The 22054-nt window shown below is 38.9% G+C and overlaps 1 protein-coding gene across 16 annotated transcripts in view; it reads left to right on the top strand.

Annotated features, from left to right (window-relative positions):
* Positions 1-22054, top strand: part of FRYL (FRY like transcription coactivator) — a 247593-nt gene that overhangs the window by 162810 nt on the left and 62729 nt on the right. For 15 of the 16 annotated variants that reach the window (XR_008389628.1, XM_053654987.1, XM_053654985.1 and 12 more), the window contains 13 exons: positions 192-278; positions 1810-2078; positions 4514-4709; positions 5548-5672; positions 7642-7699; positions 10687-10778; positions 12896-13068; positions 14819-14979; positions 15523-15633; positions 16465-16619; positions 16891-16990; positions 18407-18575; positions 21697-21956. Coding sequence is in view for 15 of the 16 variants with exons in the window: in XM_053654987.1 (XP_053510962.1) it covers positions 192-278; positions 1810-2078; positions 4514-4709; positions 5548-5672; positions 7642-7699; positions 10687-10778; positions 12896-13068; positions 14819-14979; positions 15523-15633; positions 16465-16619; positions 16891-16990; positions 18407-18575; positions 21697-21956 (1956 nt within the window). In the remaining variant the exon portion in view is untranslated. The remainder of the gene's footprint in view (positions 1-191; positions 279-1809; positions 2079-4513; positions 4710-5547; positions 5673-7641; positions 7700-10686; positions 10779-12895; positions 13069-14818; positions 14980-15522; positions 15634-16464; positions 16620-16890; positions 16991-18406; positions 18576-21696; positions 21957-22054) is intronic. The other variant, XM_053654979.1, reaches the window with a different exon arrangement.

Below are 22054 nucleotides of genomic sequence, written 5' to 3'. Positions count from 1 at the left end.
TTACATTCCTGTTACGACCATGCAGTATAACCCACCTCATAACAGAGGTTGCTGACGGGGTCTGAACTAGCCCACTTGCCTTCAGTTCCATTTGTAGCCAGTAGTGCTATATAGTCCATTTTTAATATTTAAGTTTAGCTACTTTTCTGAACATTCGTAATTTTTTGAAACATATGATGTATTTTTTATAGGGTGATGATGAATTGGCCATAGATGTGATGGACAGGCTGAGCCCATCCATTCTTGAGAGCTTCATACACCTCACTGGGGCCGACCAGGTAACTGGCACGATTCCTGTCGCTGTGACGTACGTAGGGCAGTGTGATGACCGTGGTGGCCAGAAGCCATCCAGTCTTGTTTTGGGACTGCAGTCATGTATGCACAGGAATTTCCTTTACAAATGTATTGCATTAGGAAGTATTTTTGAGAACTGTACTTTAAAAATTAAAAATACTTTTAAAAAGTGGCACACATTTACAAAAAAGTGGCACTTGTTTATTTCTGTGGCTAGTGTACTGTCCCTTAGCAGTAAAAAATATTTTGTCTTTGTAAAATTCCAGTCTTTCTGATCTAACAAGTTTTTCTTAAATCTGGTGTTACTATTTGACTGCTTTTTGCTATTTATTATGCCATGTAATATTTTTGATATATATAGTGGTTAAAATACTATGGAAAATTTTTATTGAAATTTGGAGTAAAAAAATTGCACTCTGCCCTCAGTAAGTGTTTTTTTTTTTTTTTTACTTTGCCACATAAAATTAAGTGCAAGGGAGCAAATATGTAGTATTTTATCCTGGAGTCATAATGTAATTTGACTAATTAAAATGAAGAAAAATGCTTCATTTTTTTTACATTACTAAGAAAACTTCTGCAAACTTGCTTAGTTGGGTTTGAACCAAAAAATAATGTCATATATCAAGATTTCAAGATAGATGTAAGAGTAACTATTAAACTTTGCTACTTGAAAAATTGTTTCCTCCTTTTTTAGAGTATATGGACTAGAGGTTTGTATGCTCTCTGCATAACACTTGGCTTCTACGACTCACGAATTATATGTAACCGAGGGAAATAAGAGGAAAACTTCATAAACCTAAGAGATGATTGTAAATCTGTATAAGTTAAAGAATTCTGCTTTAGATGATTAACCTGAATTGTGCCAACAAAAAGAATAATTGACGACTCTCTTCTAGTGCCGAAAGCAGTGCAGTGCCTTGGTCTTAGTGGGTGCTTTATAAATATCAATTGATGATCGAGTGAATTTAGCATCTGTCCAGTTTAGGACTCCATTTGTTTTTGTTATTTGAATAACATACGATTTGCTCTGAAGGCGAATCTTTTCCATGTAAGAGCTCAGAATATTATTGAGCAAATATGTACGAATGTGGACCTTTGGAGAAGAGCCCATTTTCCAGTCTGTTCCACTTATACAGGGCACAGCAGCGTGGCAGTTAGTAGTTCATTTATGAATTCTGTAGCTGCTTCTGTACTCCCATAGAAATTGCATATTCATATATGAATTACGTAAGTAATGGTTCTCAACCTTTTTGCTTTATAGATCCTTTTGAGACTAAGGAAAGATATGGAATCTCTTTCCAGAAAAACACATGTATGCACATGCAACAAAAAACCTTAAATGCAATTTCAGGAATTCACAACTCTCTTAACACCATATTAGACCTCATATTAACCTGTTTTAGAACCTCTGTTCTCGAAACTACCAGCAGGCCACTTACAGTTTAAAGCAATTCATATGGCAGAACTTCAAAAGTTATGAAGTGTGCACTAATCCATTCTTTTTTCTCTGCATAGACTACTTTGCTGTATTGCCCCAGTTCAATAGATCTACAAACATTAGCAGAATGGAATTCTTCTCCAATTAGCCACCAGTTTGATGTGATTAGTCCATCACATATATGGATATTTGCACATGTGACTCAAGGCCAAGACCCATGGATTATAAGTCTCTCCAGTTTTTTAAAGCAAGAAAACCTTCCAAAACACTGCGCTACTGCTGTGAGCTATGCTTGGATGTTTGCATACACAAGGCTTCAGTTGTTGTCCCCACAGGTGGATATAAAGTAAGTTATTTTCCTAGTGTAAATGTAAAAATGTATAGACTATCAGCCTTCATAATGTATGTGTTTGCAAAGTTGTATGAATTAGAAATCCCATAAATGGCATAAGTATGATTTTCGGATGTATTAAGAAGAAAGATGGAAGTTATGAAGAATGTGGCCTCATAATCCTTTTCATGTAATTGATTCTCACCAAATTGTAATTGTCAGCTTACTTACTCATGTAATGCTTAGTACTTAACATGTATCCAATGAAGCTGTATTGAATGAAAGACTTATGAGGGAAGGATCTGAGGGTGAGCATGAATATGGATATAGATAACTTTGTAGATGAAGAGCAAGAAGTAAGGAAAAGCCAACCTTAGTGACCTGACTCTTCCTGGTGGCATTATAAGGAATGCCATCTGTTGGTGGGGATTAGTGATGTAATGGAATTGGGTTGTAGTTTTGAGGATAATAGTAAAGATTTAGAGTAACTGATAATGTAATGGAGTGTTGACCACAGTCATTATAATCTGCAGTTAATTTCTTCTTGCTCTTCAATATAGAAGAGGATTTGTGAACCTAAGTGTGAATTCCTGATTACACCTTTTCCAGGAGGCTATTGATCACATTGCATGGAATGCATCCTCTCATGGTATAACCTGCCCACATAAACCCAGCAAAGCCCAACTCATTAGACTCACGCCAAAGGCTCTCTAAACCTGGCTCCAGTCTGTACTTTCCCCCCTTCCTTTATATCAGTGATATCCGCATACTTTTAGGTTGGAACCAAAACAAGCCTCGCAGAGTTCACTCAGCGTGGTCTCAGTGTCCTTCCTATGAGCTTTTGTTCACATGAACCTGGAACGCCTGCTTCTGTCTGCTCTAGCACCTGTCTGTCCATGTCTTAACACATCTCAGCCTCCACCACATTTTCAAAGCCTTCGCTTACATCGCCAACCCAGAGCAATTGTTCCTTCCTTTGGATTCGAATGGCTATGTCTTTGGTGTTTCTGTGTGTACATTGTAATTATGTGTCTACATAGATTCTTGGTATTATTTATTGGTGTTTTAATGAAGATTGACACTCTTCACCTTGTATAACATTTTTGACCTTACCTTCTTTGAGTCTCCCCTAATTACCATATTTTAAATTATTAGTCCCTCTCCTACCACCACCTCCTGTCTCCCTGTTTGTTCTTTTCTTCTTCGTGAAATTTAGCACCATCCTACATTGTTGTGTCTCGTTATCATATATCTCCCCCATCAAATACGATGGTTATGGTCTTTTTCAGGATTTTGTTGTTTGTGTTTTTTACTGCAGTCAGAGTGCTCTGAACACTTTCCAACATACTGATACCTGTTGAGGAGTTAGTTAATGAAGTTGTGCGTATGTATTACTTGTCTTAATATATTATAAATCTATTTAAGACAAAGACTACCTATTAGTATCTTACATGTTTTTTTTTGTTGTTTAGAGTTAACTGCAATAGAATTTGGTATTTGGAAAGATTATGGAACTGTTCCAAAGTGTTTTATTGGTCTGACCTTTAAAGACATAAATTTGACAGAAGCTTTAAAAATGTGGATGTTCTGCCCTGGCTCTGGATTGAGCACCGTCGTGCAAACCAAAGGGTTGCCAGTTCAATTTCTAGTCTAGGGCACATGCCTGGGTTGCAGGCCAGGTCTCCAGTTGGGGGCACATGAGAGGCAATCACATATTGGAGTTTCTCTCTCTGTCTTTTTCCTTCCTCCCCTTCCCCTCTCTAAAAATGAATAAACAATTTTTTTAAATGTAGATTTTTTTTGACTTTGTAATTCCATTTTTAGGAATTTACCTTGGAAATAATTAAACTTTTATTCTAATTAAATATATACCCAGATATATTTTATTGTGTATAATAGGAAAAAATTACTATTAGCTAAAATGTCAGAGTTTGGCTATATATGTCGTGATAATCTCTATAATGATACAGCATACAATAATCACATTATCATGGAAGTATGTTAGTTTACATGGAAGATGTTTGAAATACATATTAAAAAACAGGTACAGAGTAAAAGAAATGACTGTTTAATTTTTATGTTAAAAGATATGTCCATGCATTTGTGTACGTGTATATGAATTAACATGGGTAGAAGATATACAGTGTGGGGTTAAAGGTGATTTTCACTCTTTTCTACATTGAACACATGTAACAAGTTCTAAAATGTGGTCCAATAAGGTACTAACTTTGGTTATAGGAATAATAGAATGAGTTTAAATGATTCTGAAATATGTTTTAATTTTCTATTTCATTTATTTATATCTTAGATTATTTTGCAAAGATAAGAATAAAAACTTCATGTTAACCATCTCCCTGAAACTGATGGAAATTTAGCATTCGTTTAGAAAAACTTCAGAACACGTTGCATTATTTGTATCTGCCCTTTGCTTCTGTCTCTGTTTTCCCCAGTAGCCCCATCAACGCCAAGAAGGTAAACGCCACCACCAGCAGCGACTCCTACATCGGCCTGTGGAGGAACTACCTGCTGCTGTGCTGCAGCGCCGCTACGTCCGCGGCGGCCGCGGGGGCGGCGGGCTCCGTGCGGTGCTCTCCTCCCGAGACGCTGGCCTCTACCCCGGACAGCGGCTACAGCATCGACTCTAAGGTAGGTTTTCCCGATCCGCCGTTGCACTGGGACGGGCCGCAGAAGTAACGGTTCAGAATTTCTTTACCAGGTTAGCAAAAGAATTTGGCTGGAAAGTATATTCGTTACCTGCACTGATGATGAAAAACAAAAGACTTAGAGAAATCCCATTACCATTGTATCGAGTCCTAGTTGGAATCAATTTGCATATATATATAATTTTTTTAATTCATGAAATTCATCAGAATGAATATTTTAAAGTAGTTTTCATTCATCTCTTTCCTTATTCTATTTCCTATAGCTATACACTTCTCGGTGTCCAAAAGGAATGATTTAAAAAACTGTCTTTTTAGAATTTCCCTAGATTATGTAGTGGTACACACGATACTCGTTGAGGACAGATACAGTCTTCGTGATATGGCGCAAGATGTTATGAGGTGGCTGAAGGAAACCGAGGAAACATAACGTCTGGGCGTCTCACTTTAACACAAATGACTCTTTTAGAAGTAGCTTTGTTCTCATTTTCACGAATCAAAAAACGATCATTAAAAATGGTCCATAAAAATAATGATTAAAACACATGGACTCTCTGATGGAGGGAGTCAGCCCATTATGTGATGGTGAGTTTCTGTAAGAAATTGAGAGACTCACAAAGCCCAGCCCTGTAATCAGCTTGCTGTGAACCCCTGGCTAAATTATTTAACCATTCTAGGTTACGTACGGCACAGGTGACTTTTGAAGCACCATCATTCTAAAATCCCATCTGTCCATTGTCCTTGCCCAAATAGTGTTGAAATGTCATTATTTAACTGGATATACTATCATTAGTGGGTGCTCTAAATACATATTTTCCCCCCAGATTATTGGAATCCCGTCCCCTTCATCCTTGTTTAAGCACATAGTCCCAATGATGCGCTCGGAGAGCATGGAAATCACCGAGTCCCTTGTCCTCGGTCTTGGCAGGACCAACCCAGGAGCGTTCAGGTAATTCCTGTCCCTTGTTTCCTCTGCGCGCAAACACGTGAGCGTGGCTGCGGGGAAGAACCTGGGGGAGCAGGCTGCGAGCGCAGTCACGTGTCGGTCTTCCTGCCAGTGAGCTGGCCTGGCGACGCTCATTCGAGCCTTTACTGTCCCATTCTGATTGAGGAAGTGAGGTTTACCCTATTCCCTTCGCAGAATGATTGTGAAAGTCAAATATATACCGTGTGTAAATATGTTCTAGAAATAAAATGCTGTGCAGATCTTTAATATTTTTACCAATTTATTTACACAGTGATTCTACCAAATTATAATCTTGATCTTTGGGTTAAAACTATAGTTTTTCCCCCCTCGTACTTAAGAAAATTAGAGCATTTTTAAAAGAAATATTCACATACATATTTTATATCATTCTTGATGTTTTTGATATTAATGAAGCAAATTCTTCACTTTTGCCCAAAGTTCTGCTTTGTTATGGCCTGCTGGGCCCAGAATTTATTTACTTTTTGGAAAAAAAATGTTTTATTTATTTATTTTTAGGGAGAGGAAGGGGAGGGATAAAGAGAGGGAGGGAGAGAAACACCAGACTCTCACATGCCCCCACTGGGTCCTGGCCTGCAGCCCAGGCATGTGCCCTGACTGGGAATTGAACCTGCGACCTTTCAGTTCATAGGCCACCACTCAGTCTACTGAGCCACACCAGCCAGGGCTGGGCCCAGAATTTATTATTCGAGATTGTCCTCCATTGATGTGCGGTGGTATTTGATGTTTTTTCCCCAGATGACAGGCACAGTAGTGAATAAATTACAGCATGTTTATAGGTATAGAATAGCCTCTGTTAAAAATGAAGATTTGGGAGATTGTCACAAGTAGATACTCAGTTGTGCTAATGGGATAAAAAAATGATCTCAACTTACAAAACAAATTCTCACAAATAGAAACAATTCTGAGAAAAATAACTTAATTGTCTGGTACTTTTCTATAGATGATAAAATTGTAGATGGATTTTATTTTCTTCTGTTTTTTTGTATTTTCTCAGTCTTCTATAATAACCTTATTTTTATTTTAAAATCAAAATATAAGCAAAGATAAGATTATCATGTTCTTGAAGTTTATGACATTTTACCCATTAATTTCATTTGTAAGAATTAATTGTAAGGAAATAATCAGAAATAAGGAGAAAGATTAATGTGCAAAGCTGTTTCCTGAGACAGTATTTATAATAATAAAAATTACATAAAATTAAATACCATATGATCTCACCTTTAACAGGAACCTAAACAACAAAACAACCAAGCAAGCACAATATAAGCAAAGACACTGAAATAGAGAACAGGCTGACAGTGACCAGAGGGGAGAAGGGAGGGAATTTCAGGGGGAAAGGGGAAGGGTTTACAGGAACAAGTATAAAGGACACAGGGACAAAAACTAGGGGGGGTGGAAATGGGAGGGAGGTGGGGATGGTTGGGGGCATTGGCTGGGATGGGAGTAAAAGACAGGAAACTGTACTAGAACAACAATTAAAATAAATTAAAAATTAAATAAAATTTAATGAATCGATGATAAATGAAAATGTTTAGGAAAACCATGGTATTCGACCCTATGTTAAAATACTGTGAATTAATTAATTGCCTATAAAAGTCATTAGACTAGTATTAAGTAAAGAAAAAAAGGATACCATCTTCTATATGATAGGGTTTCAACTATGTAAGATGCATGTGGACTGCTAATGATTGACAAAAAGCTTGATAGTATTTGTTTCTACAAATTACAGTAAGTGGCCTACACCACTTTTCTGCCTTCCAGGTGTTCTTCAGTATGCAGATTTTGTTTTATGACCAAAGCAAAACAATAAAAATTGTGTTTCAAACAGTAGGATTAGGGTTAACACTTGTCTGTTTACCTCAGTATATTCATATTCAGATTATATTTGTTCGGCTATTAATTAAAAGAATGTACATCGTTTTTTCCCTAGGGAACTAATAGAGGAATTGCATCCCATAATAAAAGAAGCACTTGAAAGGAGACCAGAGGTAAACTGTGTATAGTTTTCTATTATTAAATATTTATTTGGCAAAATACTTATTTGTCTTGTATGTTCTACACATTCATTATACCAAAAGTTAGAAATTCAGAAGTAAATAAGTGAACGATTGTCTAGTGCAGTTTTCAACATTGTTTAAAAATATGCAGACCTCTTTCTTCCCCCACAGGAGACCTTACGCAGAAACTCATTATGCAAAATGGGTGTTAACTGCTCTAGCTGAAGTGAGGGCAGTTGGGGTCTAGGTCAGGGTCAGCAAACCTTTTTTTTTGTAAAGGCACAGATCATAAATATTTTCAGCTTCGAATACCATACTGTTGCTGCATAAGCTACTCAACAAGTGGGTGTGGCCATATTCCAATAAAACTTCATTTACAGTAACAGCCAGAAACAGGCCAGATTTGTCCTCCATGCTGGGTTTTGCCAATCCCAGGTCTTGATCCCCCAATTTAAAGATCTATGTCAGGTTTGAGCAAGTTTTAGAAAGCACAGGTCTAGTTGGATGCGGATATGTGAATCATAGCAATAACAATGTGTATTACACGCTGGCATAAAGTCGCGGATCAAGAGTAATATGAGCTACAGGGAAGAAAGCCTTTGACTCTCCCTGTGGAGGAAGAGAAGGCACTATGGATGAAGCACTGATACTTGAGGTGAACTTCCAAGTATGTTCCCCAGTGGACAAGCAAGGGAAAGACATCCTAGGCAGAGGAGCAACATTTGCAAACTTTATAAAAGAATCTGGACATGGCAGATTCTTTTGTGTGATTTTATAAGGGGGAAAAGCAAGATAGGAACATCTCATGTTTCATGAGATGAAATCTCATTTCATGATTGATTATGCTGAAAAGCAAGATAGGAACATCTCATGAAAGACACCTGGTTTCAGCTTTATCCAGGAGTCCAGCGGTCCCCATATGACACTGGCATCTGAGAACCCGCCCAGAGTTACAGGTTCTTGGGCCTACTGAATGAGAATTGCTAGAGTGGAGCCCAGAAACTATTTTTAAGTGTCTTGATTGAGTCTGGTGTAGAACACTGAGAATCCCCACTATTAACATTGGAGATCGACAGGAGAGGAAGATGGTGAGAATAGTTACACGTTTAGAGACTTTTAAACATCATCTGAAATTCCTCACTTCCTTTGATTCAGCCCAGGAGAACAGTAATAGTATCAGTATATTGTAATTAAGTAGATTTTTGTTCCAGAATGATCATGTTGATTATAGCACTGGGTGATTTATCAGGTGAATGAAATTGGAAACAAAGTTTAAGTAGCAGCATTTACATTTTAATTTGGTGAAAAAAGACATCATAGCAAGTGACTAGATAACATGCAGTGATGTGCCTTTAATGTAAAATATATTTTGAGAGCATCAGATTCACAGTCTTTATGGAGACAAAATTAAAACCAGTCAACTAAAACTGCAGAAATCCTCAAAGACTATTAAGAAACCATCCTGATTAGTATGAATTGCTATAAACTTCATAAAGAATTTAAAGATTTTTTTTTTACTTGTCTTGAATATTTATTAATTCTGAGGGGCAGAAAACTATGTTGTGAATACAAAAATGGAAGACCTACAAATGTTAATTGTTTTGCAGTATGAAAATTATAATGTAACTAAAATAATCTACAGAGAAAAGCGATGCATATCTGTCCCACTACCGCACAAGTCCCTGTTAGGAGTAAAGTCAAGTTGAGATGTTACAGCTCTTGTTCTAGGAATTGATAGTTCAGGCCCTCATCAGACAAAACATTTATTTATACCATAATGATTAAAGAAATAATTTTTGTTTTTATTTGTATGTGCGTCAGAGTTCACTGTTAAATGGAAAACTTTGGCATGAGCAAAATCTGTGGATTCTATTCTGGTTTTTTTTGTGATGTTTTCTCTGCTCTTCTCTCACATTTTGGGGGGGTTTCTTAGGAATTCTTTGTCAAAGAGAACTGTTTTACTAAAAATGCTTTAGTGCTTCTAAAGTTGTCAGATTAGCAAATCACCTTAAAGTAATGGTAAATTTCATTTCCTCTCCGTACAAGGGGTATCACCATGGAAAATGTCATGTGATTTTATTTGGCTCATTAATGTCTATATATATAGAGAGAGAGAGACATTATATACATGAGGTCTGTCCAGAAAGTATCCACCCATGTAATACGAAAAATGGACATTTATTCAAGAAGATACTAGAAACACTGTACATGTGACAATGATGCCTTATTCCCCTTCAGAGTAGGCACCTTGGGAACCTTACACATTCTCCCAGTTGCCATCAGCTGCCCTGTCCTATGTTCCTGAATCTCTTCAAAACAATCCAAAATTTTTTTTCTCTCAGAGGTGATTTTAGTTTTGGGAAAAGCTAGAAGTTGAGCTCCAACCAATTCTGGGCTGTTGAGGAGCTGAGTCACCTGGGTGATTTGATGGTTCCCCCAAAAAGTCTGCATGAGACTTAATGCATGAGAGAGCATGTTTTCGTGATGAATCTGTCATCCACCATTTGTCCATAGCTGCGGGCCTTCTGCATCATCCAAGTAGTTTCCATGGAGGAATGTTCAAGCTTAACGCAAAATTTGATGCAGATTCATTGCTCTACTCACTCAGTCATTCTGAAAGTGATGGCCACACAGGACACATGCTCTTAACGGAATCCAGCACCCCCACTGACTAGTACAGCAGTGTCATCATTGTTCACGTATGCACATTCCAGTCCACTCTCCTAGCTACTAGGTTATACTGACGTCATGCAAACCATTCTCATTAACAGTGGCTGGACTTTTTCCGGACGGACCTCATATATATCTCTTTGATGCATTAGCTAGCAGAGTGCTTGAAATCTATTGCACAACCAAAATAATTTCAATTAGCCCCAAAGTTCTAAGACATTCACACATTCTCTGCAAGTTACACCAGCAAGTTTCCAATCAACTTCCCTGAAGAATTTTTCATTACTACCTTTGTGTCTTTGGACTAGAACATGAAGCGGCGCAGACGTCGAGACATTTTACGAGTGCAGCTGGTACGAATATTTGAACTGCTGGCAGATGCTGGTGTCATTAGTCACAGGTTGGTACTGGGTTTTGATCTTTAAAATTGTGAAATGATTAGGGAACTATTTTTTCTGTCATGAAATATATAAAAACAGAAAAGCACTTGTGCAACCAAAAAACTTGTCTCTATCACTTGTAAACCTTATTTACCAAAGTCAAAGCTGCATCCAAGAAATTAACTAATGGTTATAACTGTATTTAATAATCTACAGCTGTTGCTAGTTTGCTTCAGACAAAAATAACATTCCTATGATTTTGATATCTTTTGGAATCTGCAAACCTAGGCAAGTGAATAGTAGCCTCTTTTTTGGTACTGATTTAACTATTTCTTTTTAAAAATTAATTTATTCACTTTTAGAGAGAAGAAAAGGGAGGGAGGAAGACAGAGAGTGAAACATCAGTGCAAGAGAGAACCATTGATTGGTTGCCTCCGCATGTCCTTAGACGGGTACCTGGCCTGCAACCCAGGCACGTTCCCTGACAGGGAATCGAACTGGGGACCTCTTGGTGTGCAGGATGGTGCCCATTCCACTGAGCCACACCAGTCAGGGCTGATTTAACTGTTTCTTATTTTATTTTTAAGATATCTTCTGGATTTGTAAAAATCACATATTTAAAGGCACAACATAGTAAAGTTTGCAAATTTATTCCATTCAACTGTTACTCTGTCCTGCTGGGGAAAAATAGGAAATCAACAAACAAAATTCCCCCCCCCATACATATGAAAATATAAGACCTGAGGTTTTGGTAAAGTAAAGCCAACTCGACACTAAGACCAAGCCCTTGAGAATTTCATCAGCTTTGTGTTGAGAAGTAACTATTTCCTTAGAAGGTAATAGTGTTGTTTGACCATTGAAAGAGAAAAGAAATCAATCTGGCCATTTCCCAAAAAGTGTTCTCGAAGAAGAAAAATGTTAATAATCAAACAAGTGTAATATTGTTACTTAAGCATTTGTCCTGATTATTTCTTTTTATGCTTTTGGCAAGTGCTTTTAAAATAGAGCTTTAATCAAAGAGAATTCGAACCATTGGCTTACCATTTTTAAAAAATACATTTTATTGATTATGCTATTACAGTTGTCCTATTTCCCCCTTCATTCCCCTCCACCCTGCACACCCCCTCCCCCACCATTCCCCCCCTCTAGTTTATGACCACGTGTCTCAAGTTCTTTAGATTCTTTATTTCCCATACTATTCTTGCCCTCCCCCCTATTTTCTACCTACCATCTATGCTACTTATTTTCTGTACCTTTTTCCCCCTTTCTCCTCCTCCCATTCCTCTGTTGCTAACCCTTCATGTGATCTTCATTTCTGTGGTTCCGCTGTTGATCTAGCTGTCCTCTTAGTTTGCTTTTGTTTTAGGTGTGGTTGTTAATAACTGTGAGTTTGCTGTCCTTTCCCTGTTCATCTTTTTTATCTTCTTTTTCTTAGATAAGTCCCTTTAACATTTCATGTAAGGGCTTGGTGATGATGAACTCCTTGAATTTGATCTTATCTGAGAAGCACTTTATCTGCCCTTCCATTCTAAATGAAAGTTTTGCTGCATAGAGCAATCTGGGATGTAGGTCTTTGGATTTCATGACTTTGAATACCTCTTTCCAGCCCCTTCTTGCCTGTAAGGTCTCTTTTGAGAAATCCGCTGACAGTCTGATGGGAACTCCTTTGTAGGTGACTGTCCCCTTGTCTCTTGCTGCTTCTAGGATTCTCTCCTTCATTTTAATCTTGGCTAATGTAATGATGATGTGCCTTGGTGTGTTCCTCCTTAGGTCCACCTTCTTTGGGACTCTCTGAGCTTCCTGGATTTCCTGGAAGTCTATTTCCTTTAACAGTACTCAGAATAGTTGGTTAAAGTTAGGTGTGGAATTGAATCACATAAATTGCAGTAATAGCTCCTCGGTTAAGAAGCACCTTTTCTTTTTATTGACCCTGAGCTGCGGAGCCGGCTGCAGGAAGCACCGCTTATTTTTACACCTAAGTCAGGCAAGCACATGTTCATTCCGCCTTTCCACATTGAGTTGCACACTGCCGTGACCTAGCAGAGTTCTGGTTTTGGTGACCAGGAGTTTGTTTTGATTTAACTTTATACTTCAAAGTCACATCTTCTTTATTATTTATTTCCTTCAATGTTTTCAGTGCAAGTGGGGGCCTGGACAGTGAAACACATTTCCTCAACAACACGCTGCTGGAGTACGTGGACCTAACCCGACAGCTGCTGGAGTCGGAGAACGAGAAGGACTCTGACTCCCTGAAGGACATACGATGCCATTTCAGTGCCTTAGTGGCGAATATCATTCAGAACGTTCCAGGTAGGAGTTTTCATTCCTTAAACCATTGTTGGATATTAAGGGACCATCGTGTTTCTTCTCTCCCTGCAGATTTGTAATGTAAGTTGATAAAGCAACCCGTGAACATGCCAGGGAAGTACGTCAGCATCACATAGATGGCAAGAATGTCTTAGTTTTGAATTAGTGTCGAAGTCAGAAAGCATATCCAGAATAAATTTTCAACAACTGAGACAATAACACAAAAATTTGAAGAAGTCAGTAAAATAAGCTTTGTGGACAAAGTTGTTCTAGACGCAGTGAGCAGAGAGCATAATGCCCGAAAGGATCATAGAGGATTGAATGAATAAAATACTTTTGAATAATGGGGGAGGATGCAGGGCACAGATGTGAAGTACAAGAGGACAGTGTTAGTGACTGTGTTCTTTAACAGATGTGTGCCTGTTATTGAGCACAGACTGTATGCCAGGTACTGGTTGAAGCACCAGAAATACAGATATATGCAAATTACACTTGCAAAAGTCATAAATTCTTTACAAGTGAAAGACAAAAATGTGACTATACCTTTGGCATACAATGTAAATACAAATATTTCTTTTTTGTTTCTAGAAAAAATTAAAGTTTGTTACCTTAAAAAGTATATGCAGTTAACTTTTAAAGTAAGAGCACAGCTGTATTTTATCAAAGGCTCCTGTAAGCACTTCTTCAGGCACATTATTTTCAAGTGCAAGAACACTGTTTTGAAATTCTGGTGCAAATAATGCTATTTAAAGGAAAAGAGCATTTTTTTCTTCTAAATCTTCTTATCTGAACTTCACTAATGTAAAGATATTATGTAGTCTATTACTAGACACTTGTATGCAACTTCTGCATTGATTCTTTATGGTGTTGCACTTCTTCCACAAGGATTGATGCGGAGAATTTGCAGGATAGGATTTTAAAGTGAAATAGATCCTTGGAGATCTTCTAAGTCAGTAGTTTTCAGATTATGCTCTCTCCTCATTAGCAAGAGGCAGCGGAATGGTTTGGACTCCAGGCCTGACACCTTACTTCAAATAGACCAGCTCCCCTTTTGTTTGTTTTGTACATTGAGGTGCCACGTAAGAATCCGTTTATACAGCCTGCTGCACTGGTGAAAACATGCAAAGTTTAAAAGAAACATATCTAGTCCGAAGCCCTGTCTTAACCAACCAACCAGGATCCAGACATGCATTCACGTTCATAATATCCTGGCCAACCTTCCCACAGAGCCAGCAGCAGCCCGGGGAGCAGCAGACTCCCCACCCCAGTCACCCCCGGACAGCAGAGTCCAGCTGGGAAGTTCTGCTTGCTGCATGCGTCCTCTCACATGCTGGCTGCAGGGTGACGTAGCCTGCAGCTTTGTCACTGTGACTTGCATATATGTAAATGATTTCTGTCTCTATGGAGGTTTTTAAGTTAAAATAAAAGTTTTTTTTTTTTACAGTATTACATATTCAAAAACAAATTGAAATGCATGTTAAAGTAAAAAAACATGGAAATGGCCTGGCTGGTATGGCTCAGTGGATTGAGCACCAGTCTGCAAACCAAAGGGTCACCAGTTTGATTCCCAGTCAGGGCACATGCCTGGGTTGCAGGCCAGGTCCCCAGTAGGGGGTGCATGAGAGGCAACCACACATTGATGTTTCTCTCCCTCTCTTTCTCCCTCCTTTCCCCTCTGTCTAAGAAATAAAATAAAAACTTTAAATATATATATGGAAATGAATTTTTCTGCCATCTATTTTTTTTTTTATAGTGAACCAGAGAAGAAGTATTTTTCCTCAACAGAGCCTTCGTCACAGCCTGTTCATGCTGTTCAGTCACTGGGCGGGCCCGTTCAGCATCATGTTTACCCCCTTGGACAGATACAGCGACAGAAATATGCAAATCAACAGACATCAGTACTGTGCACTGAAGGTATTTGCTTAGAAATCTGGTTGCTTTTTTCTTAAGAGTGTAATTAAATGTTTTTGTCTCTCAGTGTCTAGTATTGTAAAAAAGGCTAGGGAGGCCTTTCGAGAACCCGAGAGTATTAGAGAATATATATTTGCTTGCTATATTCAAACGTTTATACTGCAGACTTATTGAAATACATAAAAGACAATGCAAAAAAGTTTCAGAATCTACCCAAAATTTGAATGCTGTTGTTTTGACTTAAAGAACTCAGGATCACCTCAAGGAAATACCTATTTTTTTTTCCTATTTAAAGTCTTTCTCTTGCCTTTTTTTTCTTCCTTCCAGTACTATTCAAACTCCACATATGCTTCACTACCATGGTACTTACTACTCAAAATAAATCACTTAGGTTCAAAAAACTACTATTGTGCTTTTCTTCGTAAAGGAAAAAATTACAGGTAGTGCGGCTACATGAGCATGAGTAAAAATACTGTGTCTTCTCGTTAAACAGCCAACGTGTAACCTCTTAAATGTTTTCCTTGCGGTTCTGCTGTCCCGTCGCAGGCCATGTCCGCCGTGCTGTGCTGCGGCCCTGTGGCAGACAACGTCGGACTCTCATCAGACGGCTATTTGTACAAATGGTTGGATAACATTTTGGATTCTCTGGACAAAAAGGTAATTATTTTTAATTCCCGTAAAACTTCATAATTGTCATTGCATTATTTGGAATTGTTGTATGGTCCACTGAAAATAAGCCTTTTTAAAAATAAGCTAGGTTAGAATTATGTACAGGAAACATGTTGTGTAAAATTAAATGGGACGCCATCATCTAAGAAGTGTCTAATTCTCACTACACATTCATCTGATCATTTTAATTTCCTTTTATGGTGCAGGATTATTAATACAGCAGTGTGTATGTATCTCACAATAGGGTTCTCAGTCCGTACATAAAATATTTATGCAGAACACGCTGAGCTCCAAGGAAGAAACATGTTGTTTACTATGTTGAATTTCTTGTTTTCTTCAGTCAGTCAGTCACTCCTTCTTGCCCTCTCGACTCTGTGCCCTTTGTACTTTCATGGTACGCACGCACAGACGTCACAATTTAAGAGAGGACTTAGATGTTTTTCTGCTAAGAATAATTTTCTGTCCAGTTATCAAAAACAAAAATAAAGCTTGATAAAAATAGCTGGAGAGGTTAATAACTCACTTTTCTGAAGGCAATCACTGTTCCCATTCATCCCCTGCCTTCGGGGCTCTGCCGGGAGAGAGAATTGTCCTGCTAAGAAGAGTCTTGTGTACAATGCGGGGACCAAGTTTAATTTAGCCAGGCCACTTTTCGCTACTGGCTTTATAAAATGAGAAGGAGTTGAACAAAAAGAGGCTGAGTTTTGTGATTAAATGCCAGAAATACATGAGCGATATTATTTTAATAAAATGTGGAGAAGTAGACCATTGGCTGACAGACAGCTGTCTGTGCTGAGCAGCACTGTGCCCCCGCCGCAGGTCCATCAGCTGGGCTGTGAGGCCGTGACGCTGCTGCTGGAGCTGAACCCGGACCAGAGCAACCTGATGTACTGGGCTGTGGATCGCTGCTACACCGGCTCCAGGAGGGTGGCGGCCGGCTGCTTCAAGGCCATAGCTACCGTGTTCCAGAACAGGTGCCCCAGATGCTGCTTTTTATCTTTTATTTAGTGTGTGTTTCCCGTTTCCACTTGAATTCAGAAATACTGAGCTCTAAGAAACTTTAACCAAAATAAGGGGAATGACTGCCATGCATTTGTTGTCGTACCGCTAGCCTCATCAAAACACAGCCGCCTCATGGGCTCCATGGCCACATGCCTGCGGTCTTACCCTTTTTGTGCATCATATTTATTAACTTGTGTGAAAGCCTTAGACATTATTTGCCTAACATGTGAAATTTGTCCCTAGGGATTATCAGTGTGACACAGTGATGCTCCTGAATCTGATACTGTTTAAAGCAGCTGATTCTTCTCGAAGTATCTATGAAGTCGCTATGCAACTTTTACAGGTTTGTAAACAAATATTAATTTAAATCTTTATATGCAGGACTTAGTGAAGCATAACAGCTTCTTCCTGCCTTGAAAGTATACTAATATTCAGCTTTACTTTTAATAGTGAGGTATGGCATCAGTTCCTAACGGTCATTTGAAAGGGAAGGCAAAGAGAATATGGGCCACTTGAGTCCATAAGTAAAATCAGCTGTTCAGAGTATTGCAGAGGGTTTTTGCATATCACCCCCCACGCATCTGTGTGGCCCTGTGAGTGTGCTACACTTACAAAAATTCAGTGGTCAGGGCCCTGTGTGTGTTAACTATTTATGTTCAGATAAGAATGTGAGTCAAAATTTTTTTCACTTGGCAAACCAAGGGAAAAAGAATTACCTCTTTTATGATAACCTTGTATAATTTTCCATTGTTAGGCTGAGAAGTATAACCTAGAAAGTTAATTTGCCAAGCATGAATATGTCATTATTATACAATGCTTAACTAATGGATGAGTTGAGGTTCTTTACTCTTTATCAAGGGTTAAGTGTAGGATTCAGAGTGGGGGGATTGGAGGGAGGTAAATGCAGACAACTGTACTTGAGCAACAATAAAATAATTTTTGGAAAAAAAAGAAGCATAGGATTCAAGTAGATGCTGATTTTTCAGAGGGTTTGAGGTGGTACTGATGGTGGTAAAGACCGTCTTAGGATTTACACCCTAATGACTTCATTAAGAAGAAAGTTGGGGGGCTGGGTGAAAAGCGGGAAGAGATTAAGTACTAGTTGATAGTTAGAAAACAGTCATGGGAATGTAAAGTAAAGCACAGGAAAGATAGTAAACAGTATTGTAAAAACTATGTATGGTGCCAGGTGGGTACCTGAAATCTTGGGGGGCCACTTTATAAAGCATATGATTGTCTAATCACTATGCTGTACACCTGAAACTAATACAAAATAATGTTGAATGTAAACTGTAATTGAAGAAATAAAAATTTTTAAAAAAGGGGTCAGTAGTGTAGCTCTTTACATAGTATAACGTCAAAAGAATTTTTAGTTTATATTCAATATTTAATGTGTGATTAACCAAGATCTGTTTGAAGATTTTTTTCACTTATACAGTTTTATATAGATATATTTTTGAACTGGAAAGTGGTAAATCTTTTTCAAGTAATTGTACATTAAGTTGCTGAAGTTATTTTCAGACTGTGCTACTAACTCAAAGCATTGCCATTGAACACAAGGAATGTAATGCCTTATAAATAGTTAAGAGACCTTTTGCCAACGTTTATTGGAATTTGAAATTAATTTGAGGTATTTTGTAATATATGCAACTATAATTTTTTAACTGGAATATTTCTTGGGAGATTTCATTGTTTTTCATTTTAGTTGAAATTTAGAGGACCCATAAAATCTTGAATTGATGGCATTGCATTCCTGCAGATCTTGGAACCGAAGATGTTTCGCTATGCTCACAAACTGGAGGTTCAGAGAACAGACGGAGTCCTCAGCCAGCTGTCTCCTCTGCCACATCTGTACTCTGTTTCATACTATCAGTTGTCTGAGGAATTAGCAAGGGCGTATCCTGAGCTAACTCTCGCCATATTCTCAGGTATGATCATCGAACTGGTTAGTAGTTTTTCTTTTTTTAGCAATCATTTCTAAAAATTGGGGTTTAAGAAGTTTTCAATATATGGAAATTTAGGTTGACTCGAAACAAAATGTGTGTTTACATGAGAGATTTTTTTTCTTTACCTAAGAAATTTAGATCATGACTAATCTATCATGGTGTTTTGATGTCTTAATAATGAAGTCTTTATAGCACTTCTTACTTTTTCTTACTTTGCCCTTCCTTCTCCACTCTACCCAGCAAAAAAAAAAGAAGAAGAAGAAGAATGTAGGAGTCGTCTTCACATGTAATTTTAAAACATATCTTGCCCTGGCTGGTGTGAGTTAGTGGATCGAACACCAAAAGGTCACTGGTTCAATGGGAAGTCAGGGCACATGCCTGGGTTGCGGGCCAGGTCCGAGTTGGGGGACGCACAAGAGGCAACTACACATTGATCTTTCTCTCTCTCATTCCCTCTCTCTAAAAATAAATAAATAAAATCTTTAAAAAATAAAATAGTGGGGCGGTTGTGCTTACTTCAGCAGCATTTATATTAAAATAATGCAGGGATACTGATACAGGTTTCTTTCTATAAGTAAAACCTCTAATCATAGTGCAAGACCCTGCACTGCCTTAAACAAAACTCTTGATGGGAGCTCACATTTCTTTCTTGTCCAGTTGTCTTTATTTGGGGACAACAAATATTCCTTCCAGGGTTTCTGAAACATCAGGGTATGTGTCAGGCGAGATAGCATATCTGTTTGGTCTCCCAGGACTCAGATTTAGGAAAATTTTGGGGTCCATCTCGTTTAACCTTCTGGCAAAAGAACACATTATTGTAAATGCCCCCATAATGCCTTACCCTTTAACTAAAAAGTTTTAATTATGAGACAAAAGTCACTCGGTTTGTTTTTCTCCTTTCCACCTGCAGCAAAATCTTGTTCTCGTCTGAGTACTGGACATGCGCCGAAACTGGCATCCAGGCAATGGCAGGGTTCTGCTGTAGGTCTTTACTTACATTAGTCCTGCAGACATAGTGGCCTCCTTGCCTGCATTTCTTTCCATAGTGCCTAGTTCAGCCGTGGAAAAGGTTAGTTTCCCATGAGTAATTGACTCAAGTGGGGAAAGATTAACCTCAATTCTCCTATCAGTCAATTCTTGAAACAGTTGACCAGTTCGGGTTGCACTGGTGGATGGCAGTGATCAGGCCTCTCTTTTCCTACCTCCTGTGGTCCTGAAAGCCCTTCCAGGGAGGACATGGATCGTCATCAGTGCAGCATGATGGCCACCCCGAACACCAGCTTTGCTGCTGCTCAGCTGCTTCTGGAAGCTCCTGAGTAGAACACAGAGGAGACCACTGGGGGCTCAGGGGCCCTGGAGTTGGTTGGGATGGCACCTGGTCCTGCCGTCGCCTGAGCTCCCACAAACACACTGACTTTCTCCCAGTCAGGATCTCCTCATTCAACTACTTCCAGAGCTCCAGGTCTCATGTTTCGTGCTGGAGGCAGTAACATTGATGGACTAACAGAAGGGATTCTTATAAAAAGGAGAATTGAGCATAACCGTATGCAAGGCACTGGGACTGAGTACTTCATTGGCACTACACCGAATCTGCACGACAGCTCCACGAGGAGGCTGCTTTTTTCTTCTCTCTGTAGCTCTCCCTTTTTAATTTCTTTCTCTTAAAAGAGAGAGAGATTGGACAAGAGAGGGGGAGAAACATTGGCCAGTTGGCTCATAAGCCAGGCTTGTGCCCTGGGCTAGGAATTGAACCCATGACCTTTCCACAGGATGACACTCAACCAACTGAGCCCTACCAGCCAGGGCAAGGCAACTACTTTTGTTATCCTCTTTGTGCAGAATAATAAATTAAGGATAAATAGTTGACAGGCTGGTTCTAGGTCAGGCAGCTTGTATAGGGTAGAGCTGGGATTCAAACCCAGGTATTCACTCAGCATCCTTATTCACTCCTTCCAATGAGTAAGTAAGTAACATGTAAATATAGGCAAAGGGGGTGAGGTGAGGAGAAAGATGATTTTTATTTAAAGTGATATTTGGAAATTAAACAGCGTATAAAAACTTACGGGCTTTGGAATCAACCTTGTTTTTGGCTCCTCTGCTACTTGACCAGTCTGACCTCGGGCAGGTTAACTCCCTGTCCACCCCACAGGTGTGTCATGGGCATTAAATGAGGTGAATGTGAAAGTCACAGGTGTGTCCCAGGGTCTCCTAGATAGGGCTCAAATGTGCGCGATTATTCATGCGTCACTTCAAGTACTCCATGCACACACATGGTCTTTTATCTTAACGTTAGATTTATTTATTGTGTTAGAAAGCCCATATTGTAAAATTTGTCACAGTTACTTTAACTGTACACTTCAGTAGTGTTATGTATATCTACATTGTTATGAAATCTCCAGGAAATTTTCGTCCCGCAGAACTGAAACTCTCGACTCACCAACGGAGAACGCCTTTCCCTTTCCCCTCACTACCAGTCCCACCATTCTCTTTTCCATATAAGTAGAGTCATACATTATTATTATTATTATTTTTAATGACTGCCTTATTTCACTTAGCATACTATCCTCAGTTCATCCGAGCTGTAGCAAGTTTCAGGCTGCCTGGTGTTCCATTGTATGTAGGTACCACGTTATGCGCATCCATTCACCGCTGATGGACATTTGGGTTGTTTCCACTTCTTGGCTGTTGTGAACATGGATGTGCAGGCACCTTCTGAGATCCTGCCTTCAGTTGCAGCAGTGGAATCGCTAGATCGTGTGGTCGCTCTGTTTTCACTTTTCTGAGGAGCCCTTATACTCTCTTTTATGTTAGTTGCACCATTTTATATACAGTCCTACCAACTGTGAAAACATGTATTTTATCTTAACCACCAAAGGTGTTATATATAAAAAGTAAGAGTGTGATATATGTTCGCTTTAATGTTCTTTATGATGTCATCAAAGTCAAATTTATTAGGAGGAGAAACAGTACTCATAATTTTTAAATAGAATGAATAAAATCTGGCTTCCTGTTCTTGAAGATTGATACGTTGAAGTTAATTACAAATCAAAGGAAAGCAAAATTATATCAGTTGTCCCGTCTTTTGGCCATTTTTTAATCACAGAGATAAGCCAGAGAATTCAGACAGCTCACCCGGCGGGGAGGCAGGTGATGCTGCACTACCTGCTACCCTGGATGAACAACATCGAGCTGGTGGACCTAAGACCTCTGCCCGCGGCAAGGCGGCATGACGAAGACGAAGATGACTCCTTAAAAGACCGAGAACTTATGGTGACTAGCAGGCGCTGGTTACGAGGAGAAGGCTGGGGATCCCCACAGGCCACTGCGATGGTTTTGAACAATCTGATGTACATGACCGCGAAGGTAAGAAGGGTCTGTGTCTGCAGTTGGCGCACAGAGTTACCAAGTTAAGAGGAGTAAACAAGGTTAGAAATAGATGAATACGCTGGATAATCCTGTGA

This window comes from Artibeus jamaicensis, unplaced genomic scaffold (genome assembly GCF_021234435.1).
Source record: "Artibeus jamaicensis isolate MK-2021 breed Jamaican fruit bat unplaced genomic scaffold, CSHL_Jam_final contig_889, whole genome shotgun sequence".
In the NCBI taxonomy this organism is placed as follows: domain Eukaryota; kingdom Metazoa; phylum Chordata; class Mammalia; order Chiroptera; family Phyllostomidae; genus Artibeus; species Artibeus jamaicensis.
This window is presented reverse-complemented; position numbering and strand designations above follow the sequence as displayed.